Source organism: Microtus pennsylvanicus, chromosome 7 (genome assembly GCF_037038515.1).
Source record: "Microtus pennsylvanicus isolate mMicPen1 chromosome 7, mMicPen1.hap1, whole genome shotgun sequence".
NCBI classification, from domain to species: domain Eukaryota; kingdom Metazoa; phylum Chordata; class Mammalia; order Rodentia; family Cricetidae; genus Microtus; species Microtus pennsylvanicus.
This window is the reverse complement of record NC_134585.1, coordinates 84,202,563-84,215,739: the sequence shown is the minus strand read 5'-3', so window position 1 is coordinate 84,215,739 and position 13,177 is coordinate 84,202,563. Positions and strand designations below refer to the sequence as shown.

At 46.4% G+C, this 13,177-nt stretch overlaps 1 protein-coding gene across 2 annotated transcripts in view; it reads right to left on the bottom strand.

The window, feature by feature from the left end:
- Nfkb1 (nuclear factor kappa B subunit 1) overlaps window positions 1–13,177 on the bottom strand; it is a 113,564-nt gene that overhangs the window by 14,902 nt on the left and 85,485 nt on the right. Inside the window, exons 11-17 of one of the 2 annotated variants that reach the window (XM_075981277.1) lie at window positions 12,926–13,017; window positions 11,467–11,605; window positions 6,398–6,544; window positions 4,820–4,909; window positions 3,206–3,394; window positions 2,676–2,729; window positions 2,054–2,195 (exon numbers count right to left, since the gene is read on the bottom strand). In XM_075981277.1, the coding sequence (XP_075837392.1) occupies window positions 2,054–2,195; window positions 2,676–2,729; window positions 3,206–3,394; window positions 4,820–4,909; window positions 6,398–6,544; window positions 11,467–11,605; window positions 12,926–13,017 (853 nt within the window). The remainder of the gene's footprint in view (window positions 1–2,053; window positions 2,196–2,675; window positions 2,730–3,205; window positions 3,395–4,819; window positions 4,910–6,397; window positions 6,545–11,466; window positions 11,606–12,925; window positions 13,018–13,177) is intronic. The other variant, XM_075981276.1, reaches the window with a different exon arrangement.

Here is a 13,177-nt window from a genome sequence, read left to right as displayed (position 1 = left end):
TGAAACACAGCGGCGTAGATAATTAGGGGTTAGTAAATGACAAAAATTTCAAGGAATGATTAGAACTGAGGACTGAATCAGTTATTATGCAGGGCTTCCTTTGGCCCCACTATGTTTTAAATCTGCAAAATGTGCTGATCTAGGCTTTCTCACTGCTTATCCCAGGCTCTGACACTCACTGATGGTGCCCACCTGACTCTGGGAATGTTGATGTCTGATGAAACACACAAAGTGCAAAGGCACCCACTCTGGCTGGAGATCAAATGGCCCTAGCTCCAGGCCAGCTCTCTCTGTGCCCCTAACCCAGGCAATTCTCCCCTATCTCTCCCTCATGTACAGACATTGAGCAAAAGTCAACGCCCAGGCTTAGGAATAGCTCAGAAAATTCAGCTGCCCAGATCTCTTCCTCCAAAACAACGTGAAGTGATTTTTAAACAAGGTCTTGTCATTTTGCCCCGAAGTCATCCATTTAGAAATACCTCTTTGTGAAGACCACAACGTACTTTTTAGACTCCCCTATGCCAACATTAACTCCAAGGGATTCATGCACACTTTGATGAGAAATAACCCAGCCTACACCCCAGGGCTTCCCTGTTGCTCTGGATGGAATGCTGGTAGAAAGCTTTTAAGACGTGACATAGACATGACATTCACACAGTAGAGGGCATGCTTCAGAAGAGGCCTAAGCATTTCCATGTGCAGCTCAGCATTTCAGCCCCTGGGAATTCCCCCCAAACCAGAGGGTTCTATATATTTTCTTTATTGCATTTTCTGTGATGATTAATCACTACGGGGCTCAGCTACCAGGCAAACAGGACAAGCTGAGAGACAATGAGAGTCCAGAGTGTTCCCCTGTCTATTCTCCTAAGTGGGCTCCTCTGTGTCTTCCAGGTCTTGCCCCCACAGTCTCTTTGGGAGCCTGCTTGTGTAAGTCTTGCGGGGTCTCTGTGTCTGTACCCTGCATGGACAAGGGAGGCCACTGTCTCAGCTGCTCCATGAATGTCCAGGGTCCACACCCTTGCTTTCTTCTCCACACGCCTGCTGGATAGCATGTGCCTGGCACCCTTCCCATGATCCTTCCTTTACAACAGCAGCATCCCCCTTCTTCACAGGCAGGTGCTCATCAAACTCACTGATTCGGAGGGTCCTTAAAGATGTCACTTGGAGCACCCGTGTCCTGCCTTGGTTAGCTGCCCTGCTCTGTGGTTATTAGCTATCGAATTGTAATTGGATGCTTTTCCCCTAAAGACACCTTCTGCTAGTCAAGGCTGTATGCAGGGAAGATAGTCTGGGTTCTTCTTGTACTGCAGAACAAGGCCAGTGGTTATACCACATCCTTGGTTACGCCACAAGCTACGAGGACAAAGGTCTCTGTATGAAACTCCTGAGGTTGGCACTCTCCTAACGCCTTTTGTTTTTAAACTGAGACTTAACCCACAGCACTCCGGAACGTTTCCACAGAAAAGGACTTTCAGTGTTGATGCTATTTTAGGATCATTTGATAAAGCACTTGAGTCTCAAGACTGCTGTCTCTGGCTATTTTTATAGGCCTTCAAGTCATTTCAGAAGTCCCAATGAAAGGATTAGAGAACTGCTTTAAAGGGAGCCAGGTGGCTCTGCAAACAGAACTCAGGGACAGACAGCAGGCATGGTGTGAGGTGAGGCAGGCAGGGCCTGGTCCACTCTCATACTAGTGAACATGGACAGAGGCCACAGAGGAGTGAGGAACTAGGAAGGAGTGGCATTTCCTCTTAAATATTGGACTGATACTGTTGCCATTACCTGGCACTTCCTTGGGTACATCAGACAATGCTTTACGGACTTGGCAAAACTATCAATAATGCTCTCAATTACTTAAATAAGGAAAGCAAGGGTTTAGAACTTAACACGCCATCCACACATCTGAACCATCTTGCAGAGGGAGGTGCCACACTGCAGGGCTCTCGGAGGACTCCCCCCAGAGCCATCCCTGTCTGGCCAGTGTGCATCGGGCCTGTTCCTCTTCCTCATACCCAGACAGTGCTCGCTATGCAGCAGTCCACACTGAACCCACCTGTCTCCGTTCTCATCCTGCACCACGGTGAGATGGCGCTGCACAGCCAGCAACATCTTCACGTCTCCCGTCACCGCGTAGTCGAAAAGGGCATTGGCATGCCGCTTGGCCAGCTGCAGAGCCTTCTCAAGAAAGAGGTTATCTGCAAGGCAATGTCCACAACCACAGCTGAGTCTCGCTCGCCTCCCCTACACGCATGGCAGGGCACATCATTTTAGTTGAAAATGCTCCTTTTGGTGCTTCTGGATTGGGGAGACTAGAAAAAGCACAATTGGGCATTGTCTCACTGACAGATAATACAGCCAAGAGATTGATTTTAGAGTGTCTGTGGGCCATGAAGAACAACTGAAAAATATCTGTTATTTTAAGGAGAATAGTCAGTGTCTCTGATTTAAGGAGAGTAATCAATCTCAGGGAAATTGGATTTTGCCATGATTTTAAATAATCAATTGTTTATTATAATAAGCTAATCACTTCTGGAATCCAGTCTGAGTCACAATGAAGAAACATGCCCTCTGATCCAGACATCATCTCGGAGAGTCACCAGAATCTTTGGAAAATTCATTCTCTTAAGGTCAAGGGACAACAATCTGTGACCTCAACACAAAAGGGCACATCTCACCGGTTTTGTAGACATACAAAATACATAGATACATGGAGCATCTCAAAGAGAAAACTGAAAAACAGAAAAAAGAAAATACTTTATGGTAACCATATGTGGCTCCCATGTCCTTCTGAGTGATGTCCAGAGTTAAGCACACACGCTAGTGTGCCTGTTCAAAAGGGACATTTCCTTTCGATTCGGCTGCTTCAGAGAACAGAAATAAAAGCCACATATTCAGGTAAACTTCTTCAATATAGCAGCTGAGCTGGCTGCTGGGAGGGATGAGTGTTGGATGTGGAAACTTCTGTGTTACCTGGGCCAGGAACAAAGTGCATTGCCCCTTTATTACCCAGAACTGCACATGACTGGGTGAACACACCCAAGTCTCTGCATGAAGATGATTCTTGGAAGGCACACGGCACCTTGTAGGGCACTCAAACAAGATGCTGACCCATCATTTTGAGATGAACAGGAAGGAAACCTTCCTGTCCCTAGAACTGCACCCTCCCCAGCTGCCCATGGAAACCCTTGTGGGCATGCTCACCTACCCTGAAACCCGGCACCCCATTCCTTGTCTTCCACGGTGGACGCCAGTGTTACTGCATCGGTCTTCACGCTGGACATGCCAGACTCCTTATCCTGTGCGGCTGGTTCCTTCTCAGAGAGATTCAGAATCTCTCGGTCACCACTCTCGTCACAGTCTTTAGGGTTATTTTTCAAATCTGTATTTGTAGTTCCTAGGATAAATGCAAAAATATCATCTTTTTCTCAATAAAATCTAATAATGAAACTATAACTCACAACTTCAACATAGGGCAGACAGAAAAAAGAAAGAAGGCAGGTTAGTTGAAAATGGAAAAACATGAATCTTCATTACAAATAGTAAGTTCTAGATTTAGTTTATATTTATTTCTTTATTTACTTTTGGAGACAGTGTCTTGCTGTGTAGGTCTGGTGCAGAACTCACTATGTAGACCAGGCTGGCCTCACACTCACAGACATCTGCCTGTCTCTGCCTCCCAAGTGCTGGGATTAAAGGTGCACACCACAATACCTGGCATGCTTTGGAAATATTTTAATTCACAAATATTTTATTCAGAAGCATTTAAAAACTCATCTCCCCAAACCTCCCATCTCATTGGCATCGGCTGTGTCTACTCACAACCATACCCTTCTCACCTGCTCCTGGAAGGCAGAAGCAGGAGAAACACAAAGTCAAGGTTACAGTGACATTCTCAAACAAAACCCAACACAAACAGTGAGTGAATCTCATCTCGTTTATTTGTGAAGGAGAGAAAGGAGATAAAGTTCTGCATGCTGAAAGTTAGCTGAAAAAATGTGACGTTCTTGAAAGTAGTTATTTTTCTTTCCTAGTGTGAGTAACAAGGAAAAGTGTGCAGAGCTCATCTCTACCCACAGTCTGGCCAAGCGTGGCTCCAAGACTCCACGTCTGATCATGCTGTTGTTGGAACCACGTTATGTGACTCGTACGACAAGGGTACCTAAGATCCTTGGGCAGATCTGGTACGAAACCTGATTCTGCCACCACCAGCGCGGTGTCTTCGAAAAGAGTAAATAAAATTTCTGAACTCCACCTTCTGTCCAGACTGTCAAGACTAGCGTTCTCCTTGCACAGGGATCATGAGGTCATGGTTAATGGAAAAGGTAGTTCTATTGTATTCGATGCACTGTTACCTGATTACACGATAAACTATAATGTCAGGTAAGATCTCCAAAAAGGGTTACAGTGATATATGCACCTGGCACGAACAGGTAGCATATATGAAGAGACTGTATAGAATAATTTCACGCATGCCAAACTCTGAGCAGACTGTAGACACAGCACTGAGAGGGTGCATGTGAGCGGAAAGGGCCAAGCCTACAAAATGAAAAATGATTTCAAAAGCAGAGCATTTGAGCGAAAAGGCAGAAAAGGTGATACTTTTGTGTCTGGGTAGTCAAGTCTATAATTTTTGCGTTGTGCCTCTGCCTTACTTTCATTCATGCAATGTAATGAGTAAATATGTAAGTGTCAGGAATATTCTTTATGCTGGCCTAGAATTATAAAAATATGAATTTACTGGGAAGTTATCTTCTAAAGCTTTTGAAAATGACACTGTTGTCCATGCATTTTTCTTTCTTGGTATCTGAGCGGGACTTACCATGGGTGATCCCAGCGTTGGATTTAGTGACTCCAGGATGGAATGTAATCCCACTGTAAGTAGGAAATCCGTAGTGCGGGAAGCCATACCCTGAGGCAGCAAGGAGACAAAGGGGACATAAGACTGTTAGCCGACTGTGCACATGCTCAGGGGAGCACGCCTTTGTGGGGGGCAGTGCCAGTTTACAGGGCTTTGCCCGAGAGTCACCGAAGGAAAGACGGTTGAATTCCACTGTGGCAACACAGGACTGCCCAGGCTGGCAGCTTGGAGAGTTAATGCTGAGAAGGGCCTTTCTTCCCAGATGAAGGGGAAAAAGTACTTACACCAAGACTTAGAGGTCCATTAAAATAACTAAACAAGATGAGCCCTGATGAGAAAAACCCAAATACAATACTATACTGATGGAAAAAAAAGGCCGCCACTTTCTTTTTCATTATTTTTGGTGGAAGAACGGACTGATAAGGCTCTTCAGAGGAGCAGCCAGCACTCGGCACCACACGCTCTGACGGGACAGTTTAAAGCAATTACAAGTTATCTGGAATAAAGGGAAAGCCATGCTGCACAGCTGAGCACAGCACAGCACAGCTCAGCACAGCACATTACCCAGAAAACAGGAAGCAGCACTCAGGTCAGTTATGCTATAGGGTTGGTTTTCACTCCTCCAGTACGAGTCATTAAACTTGCTACTTGGTTATGCTTCCACAAGAACTGCATCAGCACGAGGAAATGCTCGAGCTAACATCAGGAACAGAGCAGCCGCCATTCTACATTCACAATCATGGTGTGATGATAATAAAAATCTAGTATCAATAGATGGCTGGAGCTCATAGATATTTACTGGAATATGTGCAGGTCATCCACATACCGTCACTGCGCCTTTCTGCTAACTCTCCAGTGGGGGTTTTTCTGACTCAATGTTTTACAATGTAGTGTCTACAGTCTGCAGTATCGTGTGGAGTTTATAATACACATCGTCCCGGTAATAGGTATGACAGACATCTTGATGTTTCCCACAACAGCAGAACAGCCCCTCTAAAAAAGGGGAAGGGGAAATACTCAAAACTTATTTGAGAAAGCTATCTTCTAGATGAATGCTTCAGCTGACTGACCCTTCTTACAGGTTTGGGGGTTATCCATGGATTGTGCTGAGATCATGTTCCAAGACCCCAGAACTGCAGATGCACACAGACCTATGGTAAAGCTCGCAGTGTAAAAGACAGGAGACGACCGACAACAGCTCACAGTAACGGGGCAGTTAGAACAATAGGCTGTAGTAACAGTTTGGGGCATGTGGTCTCTCTTGTCAAGACAATGGTAATATTTTTAGACTAAAGCTGACCGCGGATAACTGAAACCACAAAAAGTGAAACTGGATGGGGGAGTAGCTGTTGTACTGCAAGATAAACACCGATTTCTCTGTCAAAATTTTACATTTGCAGGAAAATTTCCATTAATTTGAAATCTCATAATTAGCAACACCACCATCACTCAAGCAGCAGACATGCTTGGAAACCTGGGAAAGAAAACTGTCGCTCACCAACATGAAAGAACTTTAGACAGAAGAGCCTTTTCTCGTACCTGGGCCGGGACTTCCGGTACTCCCTCCGCCACCACCACTGCCGAACATGCCACCACCGCCCGCTCCTGCTCCACTGCCACCACCGCCGAAACTGTCCGAGAAGTTGGGCATGAGCTTCTGGCGCTTCCTCTGCACTTCCTCTTTGTCTGTATTTACAGGAAGGGAAACCAGAGGGGAAAGATGGATCAGGTTCCACCACCAGCCACAGAGAGACTATTGATTCTCATGATATTTTTAAATGCCTTACAGGGAAATGGAAGGCACCCAAGGAGGAAGCATGGTATTTACTCCAATGGGCATGAAGACCAAGAGCGAGCCTCGGCAACCGCAGCACAGCACACACCCAACCTCACTGTGCAACAACTCCCAAGTTCCCAGTGTTAGCAAGTGGGTGAAAGATCCAATTGATCTTCAAAATTTAGATAACCTGAAGATGCACACTCTTCAAAGAGTACTTTTATTTATTTATACTGAGACAGGGTCTTACTATATAGCCCTAGCTGCCTGGATCTCACTATGTAGACCAGGCTGGCCTCAAACACACACAGACTCAACTGCCTCTGTCTCTTGAGGGCTAGGATTAGAGGTGTGCACCGCCATATGCAGCTGACATCCTCAACAGTTGTTCTTGCTCACCTAAGACAATGACGACCCAGCTAACGTGCATGATGGATTACACTGAATTAGGTGCTGGGATCAGGGGCACAGCAGGGCGTCTTTGCTGTCGAGGACCCTCTATCTCAATTTGAAGGCAGAGAGATTTAGTGGGCACTGTGATGGTATGCACGTATAAACACAGTGGTCTGCCAAACGTCTGTAAAGACCAAGGACCTGATGTCGGAGGAACAGGGGGTATTCTTTCACAATAGTGAGAGAGAGATGAGGTAGAGCCCGGAAACACAGAGAAGGGTTACAGGTTCTGGAGGTGACTGACGGTTTGGGCCCTAGAGTCTCAGACTCAAACACAGAGATTGCCTCTGGGATAGAGGCCTGTCCAGGTCTAGATGCCTTGAGACTTTGGTTTGCTGCTCTGCATGGGGTTCTCTATTTCTTGTTTCTCACTGCCTGTGCTCCTCATGAGCACAGATGTCCTCCATAATTCTGTTACTGCCATGTGACCACCATCTGCAATGCCCTCCGTTCCATCATGGCCTGTGTGGCCATCAGCGCTACGCTTTCAGTCCTGCCACTGTGTGGGGTCTGCCGCCGTGTCATTGTGCGTGTGTGTGTGTGTGTGTGGGGGGGGGGGGGGGGGGGGGGGGTCTGCCGCCGTGTCACTGTGTGTGTGTGTGGGATCTGCCGCCGTGCCACTGTGCCTATAGGTATCCTGTTCCTTTGCAGTCCGCCAGTTTCCTAGCAGACACTCCTTTGTTTCCTTTGTCTTGGGGGCTGAGAAGTGAAGGTGGCTTTTGTTTACATTAAACAGTCCCTGTGGTTTTCTCTATCCAGTGAACAGGCCAATCGTAACAATTGTCCTGTGTCGGACTTTTCAATGCCAGTTTTCATGATGGTTTAAGAAAGATCTTCACTTTTCTAGTTCCATGGCTGTTTCCATCACCCATGGTGAGGCACAAGGTTGGTGCTTCTGGACTATTAGGGGGAAAGCAGAGTAACATGGTGGACTGCTAGTTCCTTTAAAGTCAGAGCTGGGCACACCAGGATGGTTATGAAGAAAACCATAGCTTTCTAGCTATGAAAGGAATGAGCTTGGGGGAAGACACTCTGGCTACTTCCAAACTAAAAATTTGTAGAAAGGTTCATAAAGTTTCCCCACCAGTTACACCATAACTAACACCTAGATTCACTTAGACAGCCTATAAACTGTTGCTCTTACATGGAATATTAGTCCACTGTAGGAACATGAAACACAATGGGTAACTTACTCATCTTTAGAAATGCTATTTTTAATAAAAGACACCCCAGCCCATGTGTGAGGGGGCGTGGTTTGCCCACGTCATGCATGTGGAGGTCAGCCGTGAACCTTGGGTGCTGGTCCTCGCCTCCCACCTTGCTTGAGACCAGCTCTCTTTGCTGCTGTGCATCCCAGACTAGCTAGCTGCTGAGCGTCTGAAGATTCTCCTGCATCCATTTTCCATCTTCCTGTGGGGACACTGGGGTTACTGTCACTCACGCTATGTGTCTGGCTTCTGAGCTCAGGTCCCAGTGCTTGTATGGCAAATGTTCTACCCACTGAGCTGTCTTCCCAGCCCAAATGTTGTTTGCTGATATGGTTCAAGCAAAGAGGCTTCACATTTACTGTGTATTCCCTTTTGAAGTAGAGATGCCTTACTTTTCACCATGAAATCAAAGTTTTTAAATGTTTGTTTTTGTTTATGTGTCTGTGAGTGTAAGCCGCAAGTAAGCAGGTACCTGTTTAAGCCAGAAGAGGGTGCTGTCTCCCACAGCTAGAGTTACAAGCAGCTGTGAACTGGCCTATGTAGGTGCTGGAGACAGATTTCATGTCCTCTGAAGTCAATGAGCATTCTGAACTGCTCAACCATTTCTCTAGCCTCCAAATTCAATTTTTTAAGGGATAATTTTCAAAATATATGCTATACCATTGCCAGGATTATTTCAGTGTCAGGACCCTAATTTAGAAAATGCTGCAGGACGACCTTCACAAATGAGCCTTCACATCTCAGGTTTCAAATCCCCCCCACCCCCTCATGCTTCACTCAGTCTCTCGGCTGCTTTCCCAGGTGCTTCACAGGGCATATCGCTAGTGCATGCTCTAGAAGGAAGCTCAGGCCACGTCTGCAGAATCTCCTCCCACAGAGAAGGAAGCTGAAGCTGGGGTGGCTAAGTGACTTTCTCATCACAGGGCCGAGAGGTCAGACCCAGGGTCTGGTGACTTTTCATCACAGCAGACTCCTGCTTTGTGGGCAACACTTCAAAACAGTGTTGCTCATAACACCTCATTAAGATTGACCGTGGAGAAGAGCTGGTGATGTTGCAGTACAGAGAGAAGTCCAGCCTCTGCCAGCCTTTCCTGCACGTGCACCTTGAAATTACCCCAGTCTGTTTCCAGGGTCTCTGGAAAATGCCTGTATTTAGCATGGTCATGTCACTCATAGCTTTAAACGTGACTGCTGTCCATCCCAACTTCCAGTTTCTCCTACTGAACACTCAGTGCAGCAGATCCTTGAGCATCTTCTCACCCCATAATCACCTCTTGCTTGGTTATTTTGTCTCCCTGATCTCGCTGTCCCCAAGAAGTGTTTGTAAGATGAGGTATCAATAAATGACTCCAAAGGCACACAGAGTTCAGGGTGGCAACGGGAGGGCAATGTTTTGTATACTTCTAATGCCTTAATTCATGGATCTAATGTATTGTTAGCCTTCTTCATTATATTTGTGCCCACATGGTAACTCTGAAACCTCATTTCCAGGGTTCTGAAACCCCTTTCTAGCTTCCTCAGGCCCCAGGCATGGGTGTGGTGCACAGATACACAAACAGGCAATGGTGCCTATACATTAGAAAGAAAAAATATTAAAAAAACAAAACAAGGAAATCTATAATCTCCAATTAAAGAGTTCTAATATAATAACTTGATCATAATACATGCACGGCAGCCATTCTCTCTTTGGAGTTGTGACCACTTCTATTTCTCCAGATAATTCTTATATTGTTTGCTTTCTATGGAGCTGTATCTGTATTCGTGAGGGCCTAGATGGTGTGTGTTGGAAGTCTGTCGATGACACTGGACCTTCAGAGAACCCCGTCCTCTAAGCCAGGCAGTAGAGAGCCCCTGCTCTGCTGAGGTGGAGTGCTGAGGAAGCTGGGCCTCCGCTAGTGCACTCTGCTGATGCAGACACTGCCAGAAAAGGCAGTCTGGGAGTCAAGCCTGGGACATTCCTAGGCTCACGTCCTGTGTGGCTAACCTGTGCTTTCTTTTCTTGTTCTCATCATTCTGCATCAGCAAAGATAACATTATTTTGAAGGCATATTTCACAAGGTGAATTCTACTTTTTTCTCCTATTTTCAGAGGGTAGGGCCTCAGGTACAGCATGGGTTTTCATATTGCCTTGTGTGGGCAGAAGGATCTAGAAGACTTCAGACCAGGAAGGAAGTAGGCCAGCCACGGAATATACCATACATCTGACCCAGCAGCAGCCGGTCATACCTCAGAAAGAAATATGAACTCTCACAAATGCTTTCGAAATGGTTCTGCCACAGAGGTTCTTGAATACCACCATGCTGTGCCCTCAGGGAAGCAACACCCAGGGTCCCCAGTGTGGCTGCCCCTCTGGACCCAATCTCAGCCAGAACCCTGCATCTGGGGACAGTCATGCTGCTGACCTAACCGACACTGGGATCTGGCCTCTGATTGGCCTTCTCCCTACACTTGGCCTGAACTGAAACATGTTTACACGGAGCTTCTCTTTCACCCTCACACTTTTCTCCCTTGATCCTCCTATCCATTTAGTCACACTGTAAGTTCCCACCTGAGACTCTGAGCCTCTCTTTCACTTCCTGCACCCGAGGTCCGGGTCTCCAGAGCACCTCCACGGCAGTGTCTGCTGGATGCTCACTCCCAGGCACTGGGACCTGTCTGAACACTTCCTAAGCACCACTGGATTCTTGCATCCTTCTGCCTGAGCCATCCCAGACAGCACGCGGGCAGGCCTAGCCATCACTCTAGTGTCCATGTAGAACCCCTCAGACTACACACACTCCAGCGCCGGGGTCTGGCCTCCCTCACCTGCCTCAGCTTCCTTCATCTCAGCACTCAGATCATCTCTCCCAGGACAAACAAGGTGCCACACTCCTGCTCTGATCATCTATTTTATAAAGCCAGGGAGCCTTGATTTTATTCATCCTCAATAACATCCCAAATGCTTCTGACTGAAGAAGACGATTTTGGAGGTGCCTTTAGACCATGGGATCCAGGGCTGTCTCCACATCATATGGTTTGTGGATGCTTCTGCTTTGGGCACTTACTATAAATGGAGAACTGGGGTTACAGCTCAACGGTAGAGGTCATTCCATGACCTCAATACATTATCCTCTGGTCTCTAAAAATAAACTCTTCACCCCCATACAGCAGAGTCTAAACAACCCAGGTACCTTTGATTTCAGGGTAGTAGAGGAAGGGTTTCGGTTCACTCGTTTCCAAGTCCGATTTCCTCCGAAGCTGAACAAATACAGAAGCTGGTTTTGTAATGTTGACATCCTTATACTTTGGAGTTTTGAAAACAATGGCAAACTGTAGGGTACAAAAAAATCCAAACATTGGTGTAGGGTATTTGTTATCTGGTGGTGGTGAGCACCAGGCACATTCTGTATGTATACATTTATACTCTAGGCTTAAATAAAGTGTGATGAAATCCAGCACCTGGAGAAAGTTCCAGCCAGTATGCTATACCCATCCTATCTACCTATCTATCTATCTATCTATCTATCTATCTATCTATCTATCTATCTATCATTTATTTGAGATAATGTTTTTCTGTGTAACAGTCCTGGCTGTCCTGGAACTTGTTCTGTAGACCAGGTAGTACTTGAACTCACAGAGATCTGCCTGCCTCTGCCTACCAACTGTTGGGATTAAAGGCGTGCACTACCACAGCCCAGCATATGTTTTTATTATATTGCCCCTGTGAAAGTAAAACCCAACAGTATGCTGGTTAATTATCCTAATTACTACATCTTAGTTATTTCTCTTTCAAATTGCATTAAACACCTCCAAGATTATACAGGGCAGCACGTGAAGGACTGGGTGTGGAAGCAGATGGAATCGGGGCCGCCACTGCCAGCCTGAGGCCAGACATGCCACGGGAAGTAACGCTGGGCTGGAGGCATCATGTGCTAATCTGGGGTCATACTGAAACAGTCAGGCACTGAACATATACTCAGTTTCGTCTTTTCTATGTTTATATTCACAACAGCAAGGTCTCATAAAATATAGGAGAAGCACAGTGGCACACACAGGTAACTCTCACATTCAGGCTCCTCTTCAGTGCAGATTCCTGGAGGGAGCTGCTGTCATTTTCTCAGCCTTCCTGGGCATGTGAACACTGAACTGTTTTTATATACAGCATGTCCTCAATCAATGACCTCATAAGTCTTAGCACTGTTTCAGGTCTCTGTTTGGGCACAGACTCCCCTTTTCTAGTAACTGCATGATATTCCATCACAGAAGTCATTCTTCACCATGGTCATCTAAGCAGCTGGAGACCCTGGCACTTCAGGATGGCATCCGTCTCAGCCTCCTTCCCTCAGGCTTTGCCGTAATGGTGAATACTGAGACATTTGCAAGGGAGGAGTTGAGGGCCACTGCCTTCAGCACCCGGACAGCAGACACCCACGAGGTGCCATGCCAGGCTCTCTGAGCCAATGTTCTAGCAGCACCTTGCCCATAGCTCTATGTTTGGGCACTTCTCTGGAAGAGCCATAAAAATAGCCCTCTGTATGGACGCTAAAGAGACTTATGACGGTCTCTTTTTCAGTATGTGGAAACAGAGCACTGAATTTCACTGAGGCAGAACATGTATTAAAATAAAACCCGCAGTATCGACCCACCTACCTGCCTATGAACATCCGTGGGGGAAAAGTCTCCAAATCCTTCCCAAATTCCACCATTTTCTTCCTCTTCATAAAACCGAATCTGGATGTCATCTGCAAACAGTCACATGCAGGCATATGACTGCAATGGGTGTAGCAACGTTGACGAGCATGCTAGCAAATGCAGCTGGCACATAACTCTACCTCACGCAAATGTAAATGCTTTGAAAAGAATGAGTAGCAGGAGATCTGCACCATTTAAAGTCTTCACAGA